General features: G+C 41.4%; 1 protein-coding gene across 4 annotated transcripts in view; it reads left to right on the forward strand.

The window, feature by feature from the left end:
- Positions 1 to 24,750, forward strand: part of esrrb (estrogen-related receptor beta) — a 40,335-nt gene that overhangs the window by 2,020 nt on the left and 13,565 nt on the right. The window contains exons 2-6 of one of the 4 annotated variants that reach the window (XM_075448122.1): positions 2,090 to 2,158; positions 10,793 to 11,202; positions 16,956 to 17,081; positions 22,759 to 22,869; positions 23,336 to 23,497. In XM_075448122.1, coding sequence (XP_075304237.1) covers positions 2,090 to 2,158; positions 10,793 to 11,202; positions 16,956 to 17,081; positions 22,759 to 22,869; positions 23,336 to 23,497 — 878 coding nt within the window. The remainder of the gene's footprint in view (positions 1 to 2,089; positions 2,159 to 10,792; positions 11,203 to 16,955; positions 17,082 to 22,758; positions 22,870 to 23,335; positions 23,498 to 24,750) is intronic. The other 3 variants (XM_075448123.1, XM_075448124.1, XM_075448125.1) reach the window with 3 other exon arrangements.

Here is a 24,750-nt window from a genome sequence, read left to right on the forward strand (position 1 = left end):
TTTTTTTTTCTGCGACTCCTAATTTTGATTGTATATCCACAGATATTTCTATTTATACTGAAATAAATCTTCACACCACTCCAAAACATACAATCACTTTAAGACGTGTTCTCCAAGTTTTATTAATTTTTCAAAACATCCCACATGTGCAGTTCAAATATGTTCATTGGACAGATTGAAAAATTAAACACAGTTACTTTTGATATGTTTTAAGTTCAGATTGTTTGATTTCTTGTTTCAAAATTCAGAAACATGTTTTTGTTTTTTTATATTACTTTTATTCCTAAAGGTAAAGGACATAATCTTAAATTAATTAATATAGAAGTTATACATTTCCAGAGGCAAAATATATTTCAGTAAAATACCACCTTTTATGACACTGATATTTATGTTTGATGTTAAATCTTTGCCCTCAAAACATCTGATATTCATTTTCAATTTGCAGTATGACTAAATTTAGTGAATGTTCTTGATTTATATGAAATGATAAGAAATACAAATGAATTTCTAACGACTTCTTAAACAAGAAAGAAGTTGCATTTTTGCACATTGGTTCATAATATTAGGTTTACATGAATGTTTTCATACTTTTTAATAATGTTCAACTGAAAATTGAAGTTTCATTGTGAGCAGCTGTTTGTTGTATGAGTAACATCTGCCACCGTTCATTTATCAGTCACTGCAATTGCTGTCAGTAAATATATGTAATACATTTTATATATTTTAAAATTATTAAATTAAAAAGATGTCTTATTTCTAGAAGTAGAAATAATTACCATTATTCAGATTACATAAATAAGTGCCAACTGTTTATTTATAGGATCTCTACAGCACTAGCTGTCTGATTCAGCTGTGATCTAATCTAATAATTATACTGTATTTGCAGCTTCTTAGTGAGAGCTGGATGATGCTTGGGACAGAGGATTAGTGGAATGTATGTGCTCCAATGTAATAGGTATAACATTAAGGTGTAATCACTCAGTTTACACAAGGACATCGCCACTATCTGCGAACTACATGGTAGATGAGTTCTTTTTAAAATGTAGACACGCTTTTTCTTGTTTCTTTTCAAACTGGCAGCAGAATTAAGCTCATGTTAGTTTTTAGGTCTTCAAAGGTTTCACTGAAACGGTTCTTTCATCGCCACTGGAGTCTTACTCATTTCGCTCTGTTAATGTTACTTTTGCTCAACTAGTTTAACTCCAGATAATTATTTGATCTTGTTGTGAGATGAGAAGTGTGTATGAGTGTGTACGAGTGTGACAGACTTATTGTGGATCTTGTATTGTAGCGGGTGCTCACACAGTTAAGAGGTCAGTTACGGCTGCCAGAGTGAGTCTCTCAGTGCTTGCTAGAAAACACAAGATTTGAGCGGCAGTGAATTAAGATGTGACTCTCATTTCTAAATATTCTGTCAACACCCATGCTTTCCTTAAGCCCTTGTAGAGCCTCGGTAATAAACTAACAAGGCTATCCAATTTCCCTCTGTGAAATAAGAGCTTTTTAATGTATTTTTAGAGGCAGAAAGAAGTTAGCACACAGTGATGAATTACATTTCAATTTATTTGACTTCATTCCCAGCTTGCTGCATTAGAGCTTGCAAACACCCATCTCTAGCAGTCCGTCCACTTGATTCTTATTAGGTTTCGGAAAACAAGGCGAGGGAATTGCATTAGTGTATCTTAAGTTAAAAGCTCTTTGCTCTTTGACCAAGTGTTTCATTGTTATTGGGTTAATCAGATTTTTGCTGTCTTCATGGAGATGCTATCACAGACTAGAGGCAGTGGTGGGTAACCAAAGCAGCCGCACACAGACACTATCCAGATGGGATCAGCTTACGGTAATTTGGTTTCAGAATACATTACCAGAAGAAGCTTCTGGCCGAGAATGGCCACCCAGCTATGAGCCAGAAGCTGGTGGCCTCTGTAGCTGTAGCATGGAGCCCAGCCTTCCCAACTGTCTCACTCCCACCCTCCTTATCTCCTACAGCGTTTGGGAGGTGATGGGATGTGTGTCTTTAAAAGAAAACCTTTTGTGCTTAAGTTGAATTTGTTGCCCGATTCTAAATACTTCTTCCTTGTATCAACAGGGCTTTGTTGTCCAATTCATTAGAGAGATTCCTGAGTCCAATGGCCACGCTGGAACCCTCTCACTTCTGGTATCTAGTATGATTACTCTTACTGTAAATATGTCACTCAGCTCAAGCTGAGCTGGGGGAGCATGTTGTCCCTCTCCAGAGTGAATGGGGATGCAGAGTGTATTGGCAGTCTGTGGTTGGTCATTACCCTGTAGCTCCAGAGGTCTTCAGGTTCATAGATGTTGGCCTGGCACTCTGTCTGGCTTTTAAGGAGCTGCTGCATCAAGCACCTTACTTTGATGGTTTCCTTCCTCCAGTCATTTACTGATAGAATAATAAGTAGAATATTCAGACTTATCTTTTTTTTTTTCTGGTTTATTTGTCCCTCTGGCCTTAGACTCTACATTGTCAAAAAAATATGTAAATCTAGTTATATTGATTATCAGCTATTCCTATGCATAACAACCAACATGACATAAAACTCACTGCACAATAGACTAACTTTTTTTTATATTATTGTACAGTTTTGAAACATGTCAGCATTGTCATAACATGCTAAATCTATTGAGCTAATGTTTGACCTTTACACCTCTTGGCGATTACCTACCTACTTTAGTCTATCTTACAGCATCTACCTGCATGGAAACCACCAGCCATCACTGCATGCGTCCCTCCTGATTTCTCGTCCATGGTAACCTTGGACACCTCCACCGCACTGTGAGAATCTGTTTAAAAATAACCAGGTCCATTAGTCTATAAGGATAATGCTAGCCTATGTGGGCTCTCATGCCCTTGTGGCAGCAGAGTGCTATCACTGACACGGTGCGTCAGCACTTCTTCCTGTTGCTTCAACGTTGAAGGGCTCCTCTTCATTCACTCACACATGCACGTATGCAGGTATTCATACACAAACAGCAGAACACAGAGCCTGAGAAAAATATCTACTTAGAAAAAATACGATGCTTACAGCGGTATTTGAATAGTGCACAAGTTACAAGAAAGCACAAACGGAAAACACTAAAAGTGACGTTACCCATGTTTCACGTTTCATGGAAACAACTGTTCTCTGACTCTTTGAGACAAATTCCAGTCCAGTAATTTACACTTGGTTAGAAAATGTGATGTAAGGTGGGTAACTATATGGGTGTTTATCAGTGAAGGCTATTGGTATTGAGCGGTCAGTTGTTTGAAGGTTATGTTTCAGAGCAGTAATTGAAATGCAAAATAACATTAGGATCGATGGTTAGCTTTGTTTATTTATGAAATCAATATTGAAACCGTCCGTCACAGTAGCAGCCCTGATTCTCACTGACAGCTTCACCAAGTCTTCTGTGCATGGCCTGGGTGAGCCTTGCCTCCATTACAGCATTTAGACCAAACACATTTTTTTTTTGTCATCAGTCTTCGGAAACCCTTATTCAAATCTTTTAGGCTCCCATTTTAAAACACCAAGTGCATAGCTGGACATAAATCTCTCATGCATGATGTCATCAAATGTTGTAACTGTTTAAAAAAAAAAAAAAAAAAAGTCTGATGCTGTGTGTACACTTTGCTGTGTTGTAGACGTGTTCGTGAGAGGGTGTGCCCCATAATTTATCAGATTTGTCCAGAGAATGCAACCAAAGATCATCCATCAACCTACAGAGGGAAAGTTCATCATTGTTTTGCCCTAGTCTGTTTTGTTTTGCCCAGATGTTTAAATTATTGGCTCCTCTGCAAACCTTTCAGTGGCTCAAATAAAAAAAGTGAACTGAAAATTAAATTTCATTTCAATCAGGTTATCAGGCTGGGTTCTGACTCTCTTGTAATACAATAATTTAATCTGATAACAGACAGATTTCTGAGTATCAGAGCGTGTGTTTGCCTCCCAGTGTGTGTTCACCTGTCTGCAGATTATACAACTGTATACTTATGTGTGTGTACTTGCCTGTTGGTCACAAAACATGTTCACATTAAACTGTCTTCTTATGAAACCACCCCTACAGCACTAAGTGGAATCAAATGGTCACATTGAGTGACTGGCTGTTGAACTCACGCCACTACATGTTGTGAATGCTGCATTGCACATTTAGATGGCACCCCCCACCCCTGCAAATGAGACACATTAATTCAGGAAATATCCCCAAAGTTTAATTATTGCTGAATGGTGTGGTGGTGGACACTAGTGAATAAATCAGTTAGGCCTACCCGCCTTTTTATTACCAGCACTATTTATGGAGAATGTGTGGCAGCTGGTAGAGATGAGCCTGTAAAAAGCTAGAGGCTATTGCTATGACTGTGTCGACTGCTGTGGCGTGTGACATTCATAACAATAGAGTTTTTTTTTTTAGTCCTATCAATTAATTGAGGAGTTGTTTGAAATGTGTGCTTCAAACAGCAATTTAAGATGTAAGAAATCAAGTTGCATTTTCAACTGGATGAACATGTAATTTCATCATTTTGATCATAGTTGTGAGCCATGATGACACACTGACTGTGAGCCTATGCAAACATTGACACATCTGATGGTGTTTAAATCATTCCGGCTGCCTGATGAACCTTCAGATTTTGGCCCGTTAATTTTGAAGGGTATATTTGTGTGCGTGCATGAATGTGCTTGCATTTGTGTCTGTCTGTTTATATTTGGCTCCTCTTCCGATGATGAGGATAAGTTATGGGGGAGGTGGGATTGCCTCTTTGTTTTAAGCAGGTAGAGTTTCCCCCCTAAACAAGGACGGCCTATCAGAATAAGATTAATGAAGTAATTTCATGCATGGCTCTATGCCTCAGCCCCCCTGTATGCACAGTGACTGTGTCTAAACCTGTGATTTACATTGAACAGTGTCAAATAGCCTTAAACCTCTATGATAATGTTTCTTTCTGTTAGTGACAAACACTCATGGTTTAAAAAGGAAAAAACAAAAGACATACAACGCAACCCCTCAACTTTCTGATGAAATTAACCATCTTGCATCTGTTTTGACTCAAAAATTGCACCAAAAAAATGTTGGGGATTTTGAATATTAGACTGATTTAGAGTTTCCATTATTCATCATTTAAAATCCCATCTTTATATATCAGTACTTTACCTTAGAGTACATGAGATCATTTCTTATATGAGAATAGTAATCTGATTGACCCAAAATCATTGAAGATATACTTATGATGGCATTATGATCTTTATAGGACTTTATAGGAAAAGCAATATCTTGTAAACTTTACTTTACAATTCATCACATGATTTGTCTGACTGAAGAGAAAATTACACTTTGATACTAAAATGTTTTGATGCCTCACAAAATGAAGCACAAAACTTTAAGTTTCTGTGATCTTCCTTTAGATTTTAAGCAGAATAGGACAAAGAGATTACCCGTCAAAAGCAATGCAGTTCAGAATTAAAACATTTATAGTAAAGGAAGAGTCCCCATGTGTCAGTATTGCAAGGGAATGTATTGTGATATTGCCGCTAGGGTATAAGTAACTTATCACACAACACCAGGTTGTGTCTGATGCCATTAATCACACCAGTTTTCTTGTGACAAGCTTTGGACGAAACTGTTTTTAATGGTCATTTTTGCCAGTTGACTATAATTACTTTTTGTAGTTATCAAGAGCCATTTATGTTGTTAAATTATACCATGACTGTGCTACATAATGGGTGTAATAAAAACTAATCTTTTCTAATGAAAAGGCAAAATTAGAAATTTGATCCCAAATGTACTGCATGGCAGACTGGAATTATCCCTGAACTTTTTTTTTTTTTTTTTTTTTTTTAAACATACAGTATGATGAGCTGTCCAATTCTGCAGAGAGCTTTTCCTCTGGGTTTGCATAGACGATTCTTAACTCCTCGCTTTTCATACTAAGACAAGTCTCTCACATCCCCCACTGACAGTAGCTCTGTCATTCGCCAGTTGCTTCCCTCAACATCCTGAAATCAGCCCCTTATAAGAACTAGATCTGCCCAGTGCGGCCCAGACAGTTTACGTCAGACAAACAGCAGCGCCTGTATCACAAGAGGCCTTCTCTTTCCTGCCAGCAGCATCTCTTGAACAGGAAGGAGCAGGAGGGGGATCAATAGATGTGATCTGCTTCTTGGGCAGCTCTATCTTGTGGTGCTGCCGGAGCATGGGGCTCATGTTGTCATAGTGGAGTGAGCTCATAGCTTTATAAAGACTACAGTGACATAGCTGTGAAGCAGCTAAATATAATCCTCTGCTGCAACCTGAAAAAAACTTAATTACCCGGGCTGCAAAACAGCATGCCCCCCCCCCCCCCCCCCCCAAAAAAAAATGGTAACCCTGCACTAGCCCCTAGCCATCCCCCTATCGATCCAGGGCCCTCGCTCCCCATCGGTACAATAAACACTGTTTCCTCTTTCTTTTCCATCTCATCTCTTCATGTATCTGCTGGCTTAATTTCTCTTCTCTTTCTCTTTTCTGTCTCCTTAACTTCACTTTTGTTTGCCTCCATAGATCTGAATGTCATAAATCTCTGTCAGCTTCTCCTGAGTGTCTGGCATATCCGTTAATAAAGAGGCCCCTCCCCTCTCTTCAGGGCCCCCCCTCCTCTCAATCTTCTCTCTGCCAGACCAGGACTAATGAATGAGAAACTCCAAAATTAGGGGCCTCTCCCTCATAGATTAGAATTGGTCCCTCTGGAGAGCCGGGCTTGCCTCCAACCAAACCACGGCCATCAACCAACTCTCCTACCCTCCCGAATTTCCATCTTTCATATTTTGCCTGGTGCACAAACACACACTCAGACATAGTGTTTCTAAACTCACAAGACAGACACACACACACCCATGCACATTGCCCCTAGAGTCTGGCCCCTTATTCCCCTGATGGTCATTAACCTGGAACCAGTTTCACAAAAAGCCATCCTCCATATTTTAGCCAAGTGTGTTTTGAAATCTCCATCGTTTCCTTTCTCCCAAGGGCCACGCAGGGCCTCACCAACCGCTCCCTGATCTTCAAACCTTTTTCATATTCATGTCCCCCCTTTGAGAACACACACAGAGCGCCTTAGGTGGCATACAAGCTTCTAAATGTATTTTTGTGACATTTGTGGGTCTGTTCAAATTTTGGTCTCTGCTGTCCCAAAAATGAGTCCCTGGCTGTGTGTGTTGGAGCCCCAAAGGCCCCAAGAGGAGAGGTCAACATGGCAGCTGCTTGTGGGTTCTGGATGTGGTGGGGAGGCTGAGCCGGGCTGAGAGGAGGTCTTTCAGGAGCTAATTGAGTTCGTCCTACCAGCGCTGACTCTGGGGCTAGTGGCTTATCAGGCCACATTGCCTGAGGCCCTCAAGACAGATCTGCCCCTACTGAGGCATCTGATATCACCATCACCCTGCCTTCAGATGTCAACCCCCACATCAACCCTTTGCCTGTCACTTACGCAGTCTGATCAGGTAGCAGGCATGTCACATCTAGAATGGGGTGAGCAATTGTTGTAAAATGGTGTTTTTAGCTTCTGGTGGCCCTTTGAGTGGAATAAAAAAAAAACGGAAATGTACTTACTGTTAGGCTGAATTTCGAGTACAAGTTTTTTTTCTTGTAACTTAAACATGAAACAGGTTGAGTGCTGGAGTCACACTGAGAACAGAGGTTGTCAGTGTCCTCCTGAAGTGGGTGGGTAGCTCTCAGCTGGAATACTTACAAATTGGCTCAATTAGATCCTGAATTTTCTACATTCTTACAACACTGTCAGCGAATGTTCTGAATTTTGCTTGCAGGCGAGGAAAGCGTAGAGACGGGAGAGCTCCACGGTTCTCCTCCTGAGCAGGGAGAGTGAGACCGAGCTGCCAGATCGTTAGGCCAGCTAATCCTGGTCACAGCAGCACCAGTGGAATGATATTAGGGATCTGAAATGCTGTTAGGAGGGCCAGGTGGAATCAGATTAAAACCAAACTGCGCAGTGTGCGTTTGTGGGCCCATAACCCACTACTCAGCATGAATTTTGATCGGTACAAAGGGAACAAAAGGAGGAGGAACAGAGAGAGAAAAAAGAGAGAAGGGGAGATACTGTGTCTTAGAAGAGCACTGTTCCTTTGGGCAGCCAGGCAACAGAATATAAAAAAGCTCTTACCTCGAGGAAGGAAGGAAGAACTATAGATTTTTCAGCATCAAGTCTCAGATAGTTCAGCAAACCCTTTCCTGTCTGCTCTGTCTGTGTAGCACACAAGCTAATTAGTACCTGCCCCACATACTGAATTATTTATTGGGACTATTGCTGCTGTCAAACTATTTAATGCTCATAATTCATTTTCCCCGTACAATTGTATTTATAGATTTAAATTGGACCTGTCCCACTAGAGATTACGAATATTTATAGAAATATTTTAGACTATTTGATTAATACACCAGGTTTAAGTAGTTACTATTCCCTGAGTATCATTAATCAATATATGCAGGCTTGTTAAAAACATAAGCATAGCAGTGGTATAATGTGTCATAGCAGAATGAGTTAAGGGGGATTCTAGCCAGCACATTTATTATAAATGACCACATTGAGCTTGAGGGGAAACAGTTAAGACATTTATGCAATTATGCTAAGTGTCACCCTGAGGATGGCCTTTGAACCAAGGTTAAGCTTACTCTGAATTTGTGAAATAAAAGCTAAATGGAGCCATCTTGTTCTCCTACGTTTTAATATATAGCCTTTAATAAGCCAAGTGCAGATGCCCTATTGCGCAGGTGCACATATCCATCTGAAACATAGAGCATAAAGCAGATGAACACAGAACTGTGTGTTAATTTATAGAGATGCAATCTGCATTCATTATCCAGAGCAGCAAGTACTATTTTAGAGAGAGAGAAAATGATTGACTTTCTGAATTTTTGTAAGTAGAGTAAAATGTTAATCTGACAAAGGAAGCATTATATGCATTGTAACTGAAACAAATCTAAATTGAACCACATTATCTCAAGAAGATTGGTGGTTGTGTATTACTTTTATGCAGTGAAGACATTATATTGGAAGAAGAATTCCAGAAGTGCTCAGGCACTAGGGCTTATTCCACAAGGTCAATGGTTTTAACAGGGGGCATTTTTTATTATTTATTTTAGCAGTTAACCTTTTTGTGAATTTCCAGAAGTGATAGGCACCTGGAGCTCCGATGAATATACATGACAGCAGGCAGGGAAACCCTGGAATGTGATTTAATTTGACATGCTGACCCCCCTCTCTCCACGGGCCCAGGAAGCCAGGGTAAGAAAATAAGGTTGACCCACTGACCCCTGGGCCTGAACCCCTCCGTCACCCATCCCCACAATTAAATCATCCTGAGAGAGCAAGAAGTGGCCTGGCCGACCAATAGAGGCCACTGCAGCGGCGGCCTCTCATTTCCTGTTTGTTCTGAAGTGCTTGAGATAGACAGCTGTCGTCCAATCAGACAATTGGAGCCCAGCGGGAAACCCCCCCCGTACTGATGGTAAACTGACTTGTCAAATATGTAAACATGACCATTAGTTGGCAATATGCTAATGGAGGTAAAGCACAACTTTGGCCACCTAGCTGCTACTCTCTAGGAACCCCTGTGTCCACATTTGCATAAGCCATGCATGGCTCAATTTTGCTAATGCAGGCAAGTGCAAGCAACCTTTTACCCTTTCAGTTGTGCCTAATGCAAAGGGGTGTGTGTGTCTGTTAGTGAGTGACCTCGCCTTGACCTAAAGAGGTTAGTGTGTCTACACGGCTTCCCCAATACATTGAGTAATTCATCTCTTGCTTGTTCACCATCAGAAAAATGTGTTGAATCCAGTCTAAGTTTTTTTTTTTACCCCTCATGTTGTTCACTGGTGCAATTTCAAGTTAAAGGTTATAGAGCAGGACTGTAATAGATTTATATGGGCACGGAAGGCTTCCGAGTGCATTTTGTGGCCACAGCCAAAAAGCTGCACTTTAGTCTGCACACGTTACAGCATTAGATTACATGTACTCCAAAATACAGTTATTAGGCAGACAGTGAAAAAGTCAATATCTTGCCATCATGTTTCCTTTTGGTTGACTGCTGACTCAAGGAGACAAGCCAAGGTCCACTGTGCTCTCAAAACTATTGCGATGCCCCCCATTTTCATGTACTCAGTGTATGTGTGTGTGTGTGTGTGTGTGTGTGAACCTGCGAGTTAGTTTATTTGAGTGCTCTCCCATTCTCTTTCCGTTTCCTTTCTTTCTGTCTGTGTGTTTATATTGTGTGGGCAATGTGTGTGGTTATGAGTATTGTAGTTGTGTGTATTTGTTCTCTGAAGCACTTTAACAGCTGCCGTAGTGTGTGGCTAATGAAGCACTTAGGATCCTCCCCCGGTTCGCTGGTTTATGGGGAATGCTAGAACACAGTAATAAAGAGAACAAAAAATTGCAGTGAAAGACAAAAAACAGAAACACTTTGAATATGTTGGATATATATTTGAATATGAATGTGAAACCACGTGAGACTTATCAAATTCCTCATCTACTACCTTTTCTCCTTGTTTTAATTGTGTACATTTTGCATGATAAAATTATTTTTGATTATAAAGTCAATTGAATAGATTGTAGGTTGTTCCTACAACCTAGCATCTTTGTTCTAATCATCATGAATGGCAGCATAGTCATCATATTTTGTTCGCCATATTTTGCATTGATATGTTGCATAAAAATCTACATGAAAATCTCTTCTAATCATCTTCGCCTTCTCCTCCTCCTTTTCCCAACAATCCTCCCCCTCCAACCCATCCCATCCCATATCTCCCCCAGGCTGCTGAATAGAATGGCCGCTGATGAACGGCATCTGCCCTCCAGCTGTGGGTCCTACATCAAGACGGAGCCGTCCAGTCCCTCCTCGGTCATCGACACAGTCAGCCACCACAGCCCCAGTGGCAACTCAGACGCCAGTGGAGGCTATGTCAGCACCATGAACAGCCACTCGAACGGCCTGGACTCTCCACCTATGTTCACCCCCAGCGGGCTTGGCGCTGGCACCTGCCGCAAGCGCTACGACGACTGCTCCAGCACCATCATGGAGGATTCGTCCATAAAGTGCGAATACATGTTGAACTCCCTTCCCAAGAGGCTGTGCCTGGTCTGTGGAGATATAGCCTCAGGGTATCACTATGGGGTAGCCTCTTGTGAGGCCTGCAAAGCCTTTTTTAAAAGGACAATACAAGGTATTTTTCTCCTCCCACATACCCCCAGCAAACACTCAATACAAGTATTTTATCCCATGTTGCCGCATCACGAGACACAAACATCCTCAATACACAACACCTCTGGCCTCACAACAACTCTGAAACATAGCCAGTCAAAGCAGTTCACTATGTTTAAAAAGAAAAATGAAAAAAAAAATCACTGGAGTGTGGAAGATGTGTTCTTTACCTCTTGAGACCAGCAGCCTACAGAAATTTATTTTTTATTTTTTTCAATTTCACTGAAGTATGCAATAGATAACTGCTATTTTGTAAAAATAAAACCCACAGACATTCTTAAAGGGAACTGTACAATTTACACATTTTTTTCTATATAATGACTGATATAAAGCACAAACAATCAGGACATTTTTGACATGGGAAAGACAACTTTTTAGATTATGATGGCATTTTCTGTCATGTTTGGAGTACGGTGAACGCCATCATCACTCAGAGGTCAGATTGGGTGGAGTGCAGGGATTTTTTGCCCTGATGCAGTTCTGGTGGGGGGGGGGGAACGACGACGACTCAGAAAGATACTCTATTATTCTTGTCCCGTTTTGTGTTTGCAATGTCTGCGTGCCTGGGGACTAGGGTGGCATGATGTATCATAGTTTCTCATTAGAGAGGCAATGAAAGGCCTCCCACTGTGAAACTGTGCGCTATGCTCCAGATTAATCAGGAGGATGAAGATACTGTTGAGCCTGTAAAAAAAAAAGAAAAAAAAAATCTGCACAACAGGCACAGCTGCTCAGGACTAAGCTTTGCCGACTTAGTAGTGGAATACATGCAGTAGAAAAACTAAATAAAAGGGTTTGGGTATGGTGAAATAAGATGTTAAGAGCTCAAGAAAATATTAATTTTATATTTCAGCTCAAATTACATCTTTCATCCATTGCTGTCGGTAAATTTTCATTAGTAAATGGTTGTAGGAATTATATGGAGAACAGGCTTTCTGTCTTGATGTTAGGTGTTGATTTTGGACATTGCAGCCCTATCAGCTTTAGACAGTCTATGTACCTTTTGCAGGCAAACAAAAGCGTTACGCCAAATCCTCCTGTTTACCCATGCTGCCATCAGCAATCCTGTCTATTGACAAAAGATGAACATTTTCTCTCAAGTAACATAACTGGGCTTTTGTCCACTCAGTAGAAGTACACTGACGGCAACACAATGGAACAGAAAAGAGGCATCAGGAAAGAAAGAGACATTTTAAGTGAAGCAATGGTCCAAACAATTAAAAGCAAGGTACACGGAGGGAAAAAAAACTGAAAGCTCCTCTCCCCCCCACTTTGCATTGTCGATTTGAAATCCCTCTCTTTCTCTTCTTGGAGGGCTGCCTGTAATGGAGCTAATCTGCCGTCGTTTGTCCGAGCCACAGGAGTTTTGTCAATAACAATCAGCGTTTGGAAAGTGTAATTAAGGCCGAGGCTTTTCATTAGGAGGAAGGGAGGGGGTTGTCTCTAGGGACGGGCATGCCAATTAGAAACTCAGGCACGTGTCGCCGGGTAATTTCAGGGAAAGGAAGGAAAAAAAAAACAGGACTTCTTAAGATTGGAGAGGGACCCTGCTGCTCTTTCAGAAGAGAGGAGGAGAGACTTAATGGCATAATAATCAGACAGAGGTCCCAAGCAGAGGAGGCAGGGGGTTGGAGGGACTTTTTAGGGGAGGTAAAATGATTCCGAAATGATAAAAGAAACACATGCAGGATTGCTAGAGGTAAGTGGAGGCAGTAAATCGCAGGATGTTGAGCCCTTGAAAGAATGAGAGGGTTGCCGTTGATGAGAACTGATTAATTAAAGGAATAACGAGGCAGTCAAGGGTGGAGTGTGAGACGGCCCACTCTAATGAGAAGAAAACAAAGGAGCTGTCTTTCCCAGGCCTTTTTCTCATTGTTCGATAACACTTAGGGCAAACATGCTCACTTAATGTTAAGAATGTTCACAACAATTTCTTTATCACCTTGTGCTCACCCTGTGTTACAGTAGCTTATTATTGATTGCAAATATTGTTCAATAAGATATTTGACTGTAGTCTTTAATTTTATTCGAAATATCTTTCTGAATGAGTACTCAAATGTACGCACTTACCATCTATGTTGTTTTTGAATCCGTGTCTCTCCTCTGTTCTGCACTTCTTCAGCTGATGTGCCTCCCTTTTCAACAAAAGCAGATGGCATATCCATCTTCTGTCACCTATTCATCCAGTGAAAAGCCCCTTGAACTCATACTTGGAGATAGTTGCATTAGTCAAGGCCAGACCCAAATTAATGTCAACCTGGATCTCCATCCATCCTAGAAATACTCCTGTTCTCATTGCTCCCTTATCATCCCCCCTTCCCTGCATCTCACATGCCCCACCAATCAAAAACATAAATGCCTTATTGAACCGTGTTTTCTTCCCATTTTGAACCCAAGTGTAAAATTGCTTGAAAACCAACTGAACTCGGTGGCCCTCTTTTATATGAAGTAATAGACCTTGACAGTAAGCCTGTAAAAGTCAGTTTAGATTTTGATGAGAAATACCTGCCATTTTACTGTAATTTACTTACAAGACCTGACTTTCCCCTCTGTGCCCTGGCATGGGTCCTGAAAAGCCATAAAATAGATTGAGACAGATACTTATCAAGAGGAAAAGGAGGGAAATCTTTTTTTTCTCCCTTCACTCTGTAATGTTATTGGTAACCATACCATAACCTCTCTAAAGACAGATAAACCGAAGCATGGCCCTCAGGTTAAAGGGGTTCCTGTCACTCTGCTTCATTTGTGAAGGTGAAACTTTCCCTGCTGTTACTGTCACAGTATTTCTGGACATCATCGCTGGATGTCATTTAATACATGAACTCCTTTAAACCTCAGTATGGGAATCTGCTGTAACCATAAATCCACATTTAAAACGAGACTTTTATGTCACTTTGTTTGACCGTTGCTCAGTATACTTTGATGCTACATTAGATTCTGAGAAAAAAAAACTGTTAAATTCATTCATCTATCGGTTACTTGACCCTTCTTGAGATCTTTTTTCAGTATTACTAAATTAAGTGCAGCCATTGAGTGACATTCAGCAGAAATACTTTTTTTTTCATCTCTCAGGGGAGAACTCAAGGCAAGTGAGAAAACTCAAAGCTACAAAGAAGAAAGAGACAAGCTATGAAAAGCAGCACAAACATATTGGCTCCATCATACAGTACAGCTATTATGTCTGGATAATTTGACTATATAAACATGAATAACTTATGTTTTTGTTTCACATTGATCCTTCATGTTTAATGGGTAGTTCACCATAAGAATTACATGTATATTTTGCATATACCATCAGTGAAATATTTCAAATTGTGTTGGTTAAATACAGTGTAATTGAAACTCCATGTTAACAAACACAACTGATGGGGGCCAACCTTCAACATTATCGGTTATTTTGATAATTATAATAATATAATATTTATAATATGATTAGCAGTTCATACTACTACAACTATCTGATATCAATTTGGGAATCATGGGAAGTTCTGATTTTGTGTTTAAGTGATTAGTTTCACACTTATGTCTATATTCGGGTAGTAAAATGCTTCCCTATTAACCTAAATCAGGAGAAAAAGAAAAAAGTGTTTTTTGTGTTATTTCCACATTGTCAGCTGTTATTAAAACCAAGAGGGCTTGGGAAGTCAGAGTGTATTGTAATGTCTTTGGACTTCAGTGGGACAGTATGTATACTGATACTGAAACACTCCCTGCTCTAAATATAAACCTAAATGTAGAGAGAAGAATTGGTTAATCCGCTCCTCACTCTTTTTCGAGCCATGAGAAGCCTCTTCTGACAGAACATCAAATGAGCACGGAGCTTGACAGGACAGGTGGATGCGACAGTGTGGGACAGTATGTTTGTTTTTGTTATTGAAGATTGTGCCATCAAACGGCCAGCAAAGTTAGCCACCAAGTGTGGTTTGTGCACGTGTCCCTGCCACCCCTGAGAAAGAGGAGGGGAAAAAAATAAGCCTGTAAGCAGAGGGACCTCTCACTGTGTTGTGTTAGACCGTGTAAACAAACCTGCAACACAACAGGCATGGCATTTTGCTGGAGCCTTTCAATAAAGTTAATATTTAAAGAGTTTTTTTTTATTTTTTCTATTTTGTATGCAATCAGAATCCTTATTTATCTGAAACCTAAACAGAATTTGACATGCTGATTGGTTAGTGTTTAACGTATGGACAAACAAAGCAGATTCTTAAGTATTAAATCCTGCAGGGTGGCACTGATTGCCTCCTCCCTTCTTTTGGGAAATGCATAGAATTATTATGGTCTGTTCTGCTATGACAACAGAGAAAACAGACAGAGGAAAGGCAATCAAAGCTCATCAGCCGCTCCTCTCACACCTTTATTTACACCAATCCCGGAGAGATGATGAGAATTAGCATAATGCTTTCTAACTCAGATATAAGGAGGAATTTCTAATTATTTATAACATCTTTGGACCCTCCACTTGATCTGTCCAATAATGTTAACATAATTGCATAAGTTGTCAAAGAGTGTTGGAGGACTATTGGAGGAACGCCAGTGGAATATTACACAGCTTTCTGACAGAAATGTGGAGAGAGGGTCAAAACTGTGGAGCAGCTACAGGATGTCGGGATGCAACCATAATGTGTATGTCTGTTTAAACAAACAGAAGAAACAGCTTGAAGGGGATGTTAGACAGACAGAAAACTCTCTAGAATACTGTTTGCTAACATGAATTTTAGCGGATGAGGAATACTGAATTTTAAAATTAAAAGATGAATTTATATTATGACTCAGCCATGCTTTTCACTGATATGGTGAAAAGACACAAACAGCAGGTAGGCTACAAGAAAAGTTTTGAAAAACATCAATGTCAAAAGCTTTAAAACTAAAAGCCCACTCAATATAAAGATGATTCAAATTCCTGGGGTTGAAGCTACCATTGCACCGAAACCCTGTATTGAATACAGTAAAATGTAGGGAGTTGGGCAGCAGCAGAGGGACCGCCTCACATATCCTGCCCTTTCCATTGCTAATGCTGGAGCAGAGCATAACAGGCTCTTTTATTGTGTAGCAATGAAACTCTTTTTCATTGCTTCGCCCTGGTATCAGACGCAGCAGTTGAATAATGCATAGAGCCTCTTGCCTGTACACTATGTAAATAGTCAACAATGGCAACGGTGGTAACAACAGGTTTGGGTCTGCAGGAGTATTATGTAAAGTGGTCAGGGGCAGTGTCTGGCTCTTCAGCCTGCTGTTGAGGCAGTGGCTGGCCCCTGTGAGCGCACGGGGACATGGCCTGCGCCCGGGGCCTGGAGTGGACATGCACAGAATTAATGAGGCCAATTTAGTCTTGGACTAGAATGGCATCCACTGAACGGTCCTGAAGGACCATTGTAGCTCTACCCCCACCCCCTGCCCTTTACCCCCACTTCTCCTCGTGCTGGGGCCCCCAGTGCTAGAATGTACTCACTGGAGGACACCTGAGCCACCTGCACTCCACAGAAACTGATTCTATAGGAATTCATATTACTAACAAGAGCACATTCCTAACTGGCAAATGATGATTTATAATTGACCATTTGATGACGAAGCAACACTGATGGTAGTTACATCATTAACAGCACCTACCTATCATTGGTTTCACTTTATTTTACTATGGGAAATATTTACCTCATACCGTGCCAAACGTTTAATATGTTGTTGATGCTAACCTGTTCCTTTTATATTTCTCCTCAGGTAACATAGAATACAGCTGTCCTGCCACAAATGAATGTGAGATAACGAAACGAAGACGCAAATCATGTCAGGCTTGTCGCTTCATGAAATGCCTCAAAGTGGGGATGCTCAAAGAAGGTAAGAAGAGTAAGAACATTTTTATTATTCTTACACCCACATATACACACATAGGGGTTTATCATTACACATTTGCTTTCATGATAGTTGTTTTGTTAAGTCCCAGATTGCTTCAGCAATCAGCCCCACAGTATTTCTCTTGTGCCTGCAACAAGCCCCTTGTCCTCCCCCTACCTACACAGCAGTAAATAATGTGCAGTTGAGCTGGGGACAGAAATATGCTGAATAGGTTGATCCTGCTGTCTGAGTAATAGAAATGTAACAGTATTCCACTTGGAAAGGCTCAAGCCGGGTCCCTGAGCACACACTCGCCACAGTCTCAGCTCTCTCTGGCATATTGATCCACTAAATGTTTTCCGAACATCTCAGCCCTCTTCCTGTGGATGGTTTTTTAAAGTCACGCCAGCAGGGAATTCAGCGACAATTAAACATGTTTCAGATGGATTTGTCTGGCCGGGGTTTCTCTCCCCCTTTTCCTCTCGCCACTGACTGAACCCCCCTGAGACCCTGAGCCTTGGCTGCTCTACCAGGGAAGGCATCTTTCTGCTCTCCCTCACACATCTGCATTAGTGTCTACATCCTCATCTGAGTCACTCTTTCTATCTCTGTCTCACTTGTTGGTTACTCTGAGAAGGCCAGACAGATGAATAATGAAAGATATCTGGCTTCTGGATTAAGTGTTATATTTTATAGTTAAGTATTCACATTTTATTTTACTTACCCTAAGTGCTAATGAGTGTGTAGCTCTAGGTGGATTTGTTTGTGGGGAAACTTTCCTTCATAGTAGTAGAAATACTCTCTGATAATTGAAATTTTGTAAAAACTTCCACTCCTAAATTATCTGTCAAACTCTGAGTAGATAGTCCTTCTTTATTCCTCCCATTATTCTCCCATTCATGAGCAGGATTTATAGATTAATATATATCCAGTCACCACCTGAAGCCAAAGTCTTAGCCTGTATGGATCCCCACACAGTAACAGAATCCCCTGGACTGAATGCAGCCAGATAAAGCCTCAGTGCCAGAAAGACAGAGTAATCACATTACTATCTGATGAAAAATTTATGCCAATATATCATCTTGGAGAATAAGAGACCACAAAAATATGTGGCCGTGGCTATAAATGAATGACCAGTGTCAGGTCAAAATAAAAAGAGTGTAAAATTCAAATATGCAGACTTCAACTAAGCCTTAGGTTCTAATGCATTCTTCTGTGTGTTCAGCACATTTCTAGAATAAGGATGACTCTCCTCTTTACATAGTAATCATCACCATGCTGCAGCTATTGTCAGTTTTTGATTAAAGTCTTGTGCTGCTGTTATCCCAGATCCCTCTCAAATGACTGATTTTTGTCAAAATTATGTAACACATTTGCCATTATTTACAGAAATGTAAAGTATGTTTTTTTCTTAAGCTCTGTCTTGGGGCTTCTCAATTTAAAGTGTCACCCAGACTAAATGGAAAGAGAAACACATGGTCTGCGTCCCCTGTAAGCTCTATGAAGCCATCGGCTCAACGCCATGCTCGGCCTCAGGATGTGGAGAGGACCACTGCTCATGTGACTGAGGATGCCACTTACTTTCATTACTGCAGAAAGGTCACATTGTGTCTCAATGGAAAAATCCCCTAATTATAACTTTACAGCTCCATCAAAGTACAGTGCTGCCCCCCAAAGAAGCTTAAATATAACTCCATCGTTGCCTGGAAGTACAGCAAACATCTTTTTAAGAAATCAAGGAGTCTTATCTCTGTTTATATTCTCAAAAATCAAAGTTCGTATGTCATTGACATCTACTGGTCAGCCACTAAAGGCCACATTTTGCACTTTTTTTTTATCTGCAAGTGCGGTAACAGGCAGTATTGGGAAAATGGTCTGCTGGAGATCAGCAGTACGATTACAGGAATTATAGGAGACCTGCCTAAACCCTGCGTTGAGTCGCTGTACTTTCCTTTGACTGTATAAAGGAGGAAGTGATCAATAGAAGAATCAAATGTCAGGGGCAACAGGTTTTTCCTCTGATCAATGGAAACGGATCAGAGCTTAGAGCAAGAGAGAAGACAAGATAGTATTGAGAGATTACATTGACTTCATTCAGTGGCAGTTGCTCTTTGCACTGACTTCCTCTTTTTCTGACTCACTCACCCACAGATACCTCCTCGTGCATAGATGTACATACTCAACCAATGTAGGAATTGGTATAAATATATAGAGATATTGATGAACAGCACTGAGCAAAGACAATAGCTTTTGTTCTATTGTTCTCACCTTGTAGTTATGGTGTGTCTAAAGGTACAAAGTGTCCTGTCTTCCTTGAAGAGAACAGTGTAAGCATAGTGGATTTCAGCTGAACAAAGACTTAGAATGTTACTGCACTGATATACAATACACCTCTCACTGTTCAGACAGCAAGCATGCAAAGAAAAACCACTGAAGCATTGCACACCAACCACGTTACATTCAGATGTACATTCCCTGAAATACGACATATCATGTGTGTTCCAGGCCGTAAGACAAAAATAATCGGCGACCAAGTTGACGTAATGGCAATAAAATGAGAAATGAGAAGCTTGTCCTGTGGCAAATCGTGCTAGAATTACGTTTTACAATACTGTCATTTAGAATCTTAAGTGGGGTTTAGGTCCCATTTAGTATTTTCAATTATCGGTACAAGAAAGGATGTTAGGTTACGGTGGATATTGCAGCTAACCTGTAAATGGAGTATGTGACGAAGGTGTCAGTATGGCAGCCTCGGGGGTCAACAGATGAGGTGGGGGGCAATACGTGACAATTTTTCCGCTACCCTCGCTCATCACCACTCGTGATTAAAAATGCTGCGACACACTTGCAAGCATGTGAAGCTGGCAAAAGGGGCCCTTTGAAATAGTGCTGACGGCAATTTAGTAGGGGCGGCTTCCTTGAAAGGCAAGGTTCACCATGCCTTGCCATGTGGCCTTCTGATTTTCCCAGCTAAAATAGGGTCCACCTAAGCCCCCCTTGGCATTGCCAACCATCCCAGACATCCTGACACTTTCCCCAGGGAGAGACACCCAGAACAGGTGAGGGACTCAAAATAAGGGCTCCTACCATGGTTGGCCACACAAAGTGAGTGAAGACAGGTCCTTTTGTAGGAGTGTGCTTGCAGGGGGATTATTATTGTTTTTGGAGAGAAAGAAGAGCCCTAGGTCAGCTGGCCCTAGCCCCCACCTCGAGGCCTGTGCTAATCCATCCACAAATGCCAGCCGCCTTGGCCAAAAGCCCCCTCCCAGAGTAGCCTTCTTTGAAGAGATGATACCCGACCTCATCCGCTGCTACCCTCGCCACACTCTGTTGTGGGCCGTAAAACAGTGGACGAAGTGGTCCGCAAGTCTCTTTCCACATTTATAACAGACCTACTGTTTACTCTGCTGGGGGCACATCAGACGGGCCAGAGTCAGAACACTTAAAGTGTTGGGGGCCACCAAAAGGACACACGAACCTCACAGAAGGCCCCAAAAAGACTAGGCTGTATTGCCCGACAACATGGGTGAATAAATCTGTCTAGCTGCTCTTAATCACTCTCTCTTCCTCTCTGCCTCTGACTGGCCCTGTTGGACAGTAAAATGAGACAGGTTAGTGCCAAGCTCTAATTCCTGTCAGCATCTGTTAATTATGGCCAGGACTGTTCTAATTAAAAGAGGCACCCATCTAACTTCCATTGCTGGCTCATACAGGCACCTGACTCAACCGGCAAAGAGGAACATTGAGAGTGGAAGTGTAGCCACCTGGCAGAAGCCGAGCTCAGCGGAAGAGCTGGAAGAAACTGTAGAAAGTGGTGACATCTCATTTGACAATGAGAGGAATTTTCCATGCCAACAGTAACAACAATCTGAGCTGAAGTGGAAATTTTTCAAGCACATGAAGTCAATCAGCAAAGGCATCTAAAAAAACAACACCAAAATCTATTTTTTTTATTTGCTGGATGTAAAGATAAAATTGTAATTGTGTGTCTGTCTGTGTATGCACAGGTAGTTCCCTGGTTCTTGCAGGCAGCGATGAGGCCCTGTTGGGAATATGGGGTAATTAGGTTAGTAGGTTGTCAGTGTCAGGAAATTGAAAGACAATCCTAATCAGATTTGTGTTTCTAGGGAGTCTAATAGTTTTTATTAGGAGAAGAAATCTCTATTTTACAGTTCCATGATAATACACTTTACTACGACCCCCTCCGTGCTTTCGTTGAGGCTGAAAAGGACTATGGCTGTGTAGGATAAATGGTTAAAATCTTGAAGATTTTTTGCATAAACGCGCTGTTGAATTCCACTTTGTTAAATGAAGGCCACCGCCTCTATCTTACATCATCTGATTTTCCTTTCACCCCCCTTCACCAAGCGACCTCCTATCACTGTGCATGGGACACATCCAAACTCATCCTCTCCAAGAGCTCTTGCTGATGGGCAAATTGTATTAGGCTCATTTGCAGTGGCCACACAATGCCCAGGTTTGACACCGTCCTCCTTGTTATAAAGTGATGAAATCATCAAGGAAGTGCTCTGGCTGCGGGTGTTGTTCGCTCAGAGGACGCATGAGACTGACAAATTAACTCCCCCTTCACCACAAGCATTTCATTGAGCCTTTTCTCATCTACCCTTGAGTATTAAATTTGTTTGGGGGTTACATTATGTATACAGATTGAAGGGATTCTACCTCTTGACAGGATTAAGATTTAGGTTGTACTGGAGCAACGACCCACCAAATCTGAGGATGCAGGATATAAATGTTTGCATACAGTTGCATTAAATGAAAAACTACCTGCTCAGTGGTATCAAAGGAATAGAACAGCATATATGAAATATGTTAACAATGTTGAAAATTAATTGAATAGAAAAGACATCCAAATAGAAGCATTCTTATCAAATAATGAGATAATAAATAACTTATGTTATGATGAGGCTCGCTTGACATTTACAGTATCAGTGTGGAACCTAGCCCCCTAGGTGTGGCTGGGGGTGATAAGGCCTCTGTGCTCCTGCAGTGAAAGAGGTGAAATAGGGGTCTTTTATGGGAGAGCAATACCCAGTTATCTATCTGCAGTGTGACATTGGATGCTTTGTACACTATGTGTGTGGCTATGTCTTTGCTTGTAGGCTGGTTTAGTTTCTGCTTCTGGACATTGAGGAGTGCACACCTGAGCACACACATATGAGCAACGAGGCAGGTAGCTGGCAGCTAATTAGTATGCATTCTACCTCACCCCAAAAGCTAAATAATTAGAGGGCCAGTCTGTGAGATCATTGACCCTGCGTTAAATATTCATATGTTTAGACCTGCTCTGGGCTCAGCTGTGTCACAGTAGACCAGCCAGGCATGGACCACATATGGGAAGGCAGCCGTGCCTCTGACACATCCGCACACACAAAGGAATGCATGCTCACACATACTTAGCCACAATGCAGTCCCTTTTATGTATCACATATACAAGCGAGGGGCCTAAACTATTATTATTATTTTTTTAACACAAAATACATAATATGTTGGAGAGTAATTTTGGCTCCAACTGTCTTTTATTTTAGAACAATGAATAGAACTTTTTACCTTAAATTGTTTCACTTTGTTGACCCAGTTGATGATCATATATTTGATCTCCCTGAAATGTAGTGTGGAAATAACACACACCCCTCGTCTCATGTCCCTCCTGTCTGTTTCACCTCAGGGGTTCGTCTGGACCGTGTGCGAGGGGGCCGACAGAAGTACAAGCGGAGGCTGGACACAGAAAACAACCCATACCTGGGCCTGACGCTCCCCCCTCCCACCAAAAAGCCTCGTGAGTACTACCCCATCACTAGCCCATTGTCTCCATTCTCTGTTGCTCCTCCTCTGCCAGGCCAGCGTGCAGGTAAAACTGAGGCAAAATTCTAGGCCAGACTCATGTTCCCCTTTCTCTCCAGTGTTTGGACAGTTGAGAGTTCATTGGTTGGAAATATAGGCCATGTATTGTTCCGGTCAGAGCTGAATTATGTTAAGTCTCTGAGCAGATGACCGATATTGAACGATGACAGAATGCTGGAGGACACAAGTGACTCACATTTTCACTCACAGCTACATTTCACTTGTTTTTTTTTTCACAAATTTAAGCTTTGTCGGTTAGTTTCCTTCATGAAAAGACCACCCTACTTCTGTATTATAATGTTGATCAGTGCTGCACATCTCTGTGGCTCCCTGAGCTTAGTGGTGATGTGACCTCTAAACTCTGCTTTTCTTCAACATTCCATTCCTTCTTCCATCCTCAGTCACAAAGATAGTGTCTCACCTGTTGGTGGCAGAGCCAGAGAAGATCTATGCAATGCCTGACCCCACCATGCCGGAGAGTGACATCAAGGCACTCACCACCCTGTGTGACCTGGCTGACCGCGAGCTGGTGGTCATCATCGGTTGGGCTAAACACATTCCAGGTAGAAACCTTTTTTTTCCTTTCCAGCTCTCTCCTGTTTTACAGTGCCTTTGCTTCATTTTAATTGTATTTAATCTTTCTTTGTCCCCTGTCTGTCACACACACACTGTTTGAAAATAAACATGGACACACGAACGTAGACAATTAATTGATAGCAGCTCACACAGCCCAAGGGTGTGTAGAGGATTGAAGGGGTGCACAATGGACATAACGGTGCAAGAAGCAAATCAATATGTTGCATCTAAAATCCTTGCATTCAGTGGAAACGGGACCACAGATGCAGGGCTAATGTATGTTGTCATCATCAGACAGATTTAAAGCAAAGTTTGGGACCTACACAATCAAATGAGACATCATATTGCACACAGACACGCACATGCACACATGAATGCTCACAAGAGCAACCACACACACACATCTATTGAATTATTGATGGGCATAATCATGTTTCTTCCTTGCCCCATAGACGTTGTGATAGACGAGGTGTTAGGTTATAAGAGGCTGTTGAATTAAGGATACACCATTGAGAATACACCGCCTCACGTCAGCAGAGATTTTGCTTCCTTCAAGAGTTTTCCTCTGATTTTGACAGAGAACATGTTGTTTAGCTGCTCTTTTTTTGCAAACCAGGCAGATTCTGCTTGATCTTGCACTTGACCCCTATAAGTCTATAAAATTATGGCGCTGTAGGCATGGAGGAGTAACAAAGTGAATGAATGTGTCCCTCATGCGTCAACTCCATAACCTCTTCACTCATCAGCATAACTTGGACAGGCACACAACTTACAGAAGCATACAGAAAATGTACAATATCACCTCAACACTCACCACTACATCCTCACGGAAATGCACACTTGCATTCAAATGTGTGCATACTTTACTATTATGTCATTTTATTCAGAGGATAATTTAAATTCTAATTCATAGATTCAGGTGGTTTATTTTCAACAAACCCAGGTTGATTCAAGCTGACCTTTTTTCTTTTTTTATTGTACTGAAAAGGTATTAGACTACTTCTCAGAAGGAAGGGTATTAATCAGGTACAGATCTGATAGTAAGGAGATTAGAGATGGATATGCTCCCAGCCGCAGTCCCTACGCATCTAAACTGTTTGGATCACTCCCCACAGGCCATGCACGGTCAGCAGCCTGAGAGTTTAACCAAGGAGCTTACTCAGGACTGGATCACAGCTGACCTGATAACACACTCCCATCGTTGTGACCCAAAAATTACATCAGCACCGCAGACATGCAC

Source organism: Odontesthes bonariensis, chromosome 17 (assembly GCF_027942865.1).
Source record: "Odontesthes bonariensis isolate fOdoBon6 chromosome 17, fOdoBon6.hap1, whole genome shotgun sequence".
Lineage (NCBI taxonomy): Eukaryota > Metazoa > Chordata > Actinopteri > Atheriniformes > Atherinopsidae > Odontesthes > Odontesthes bonariensis.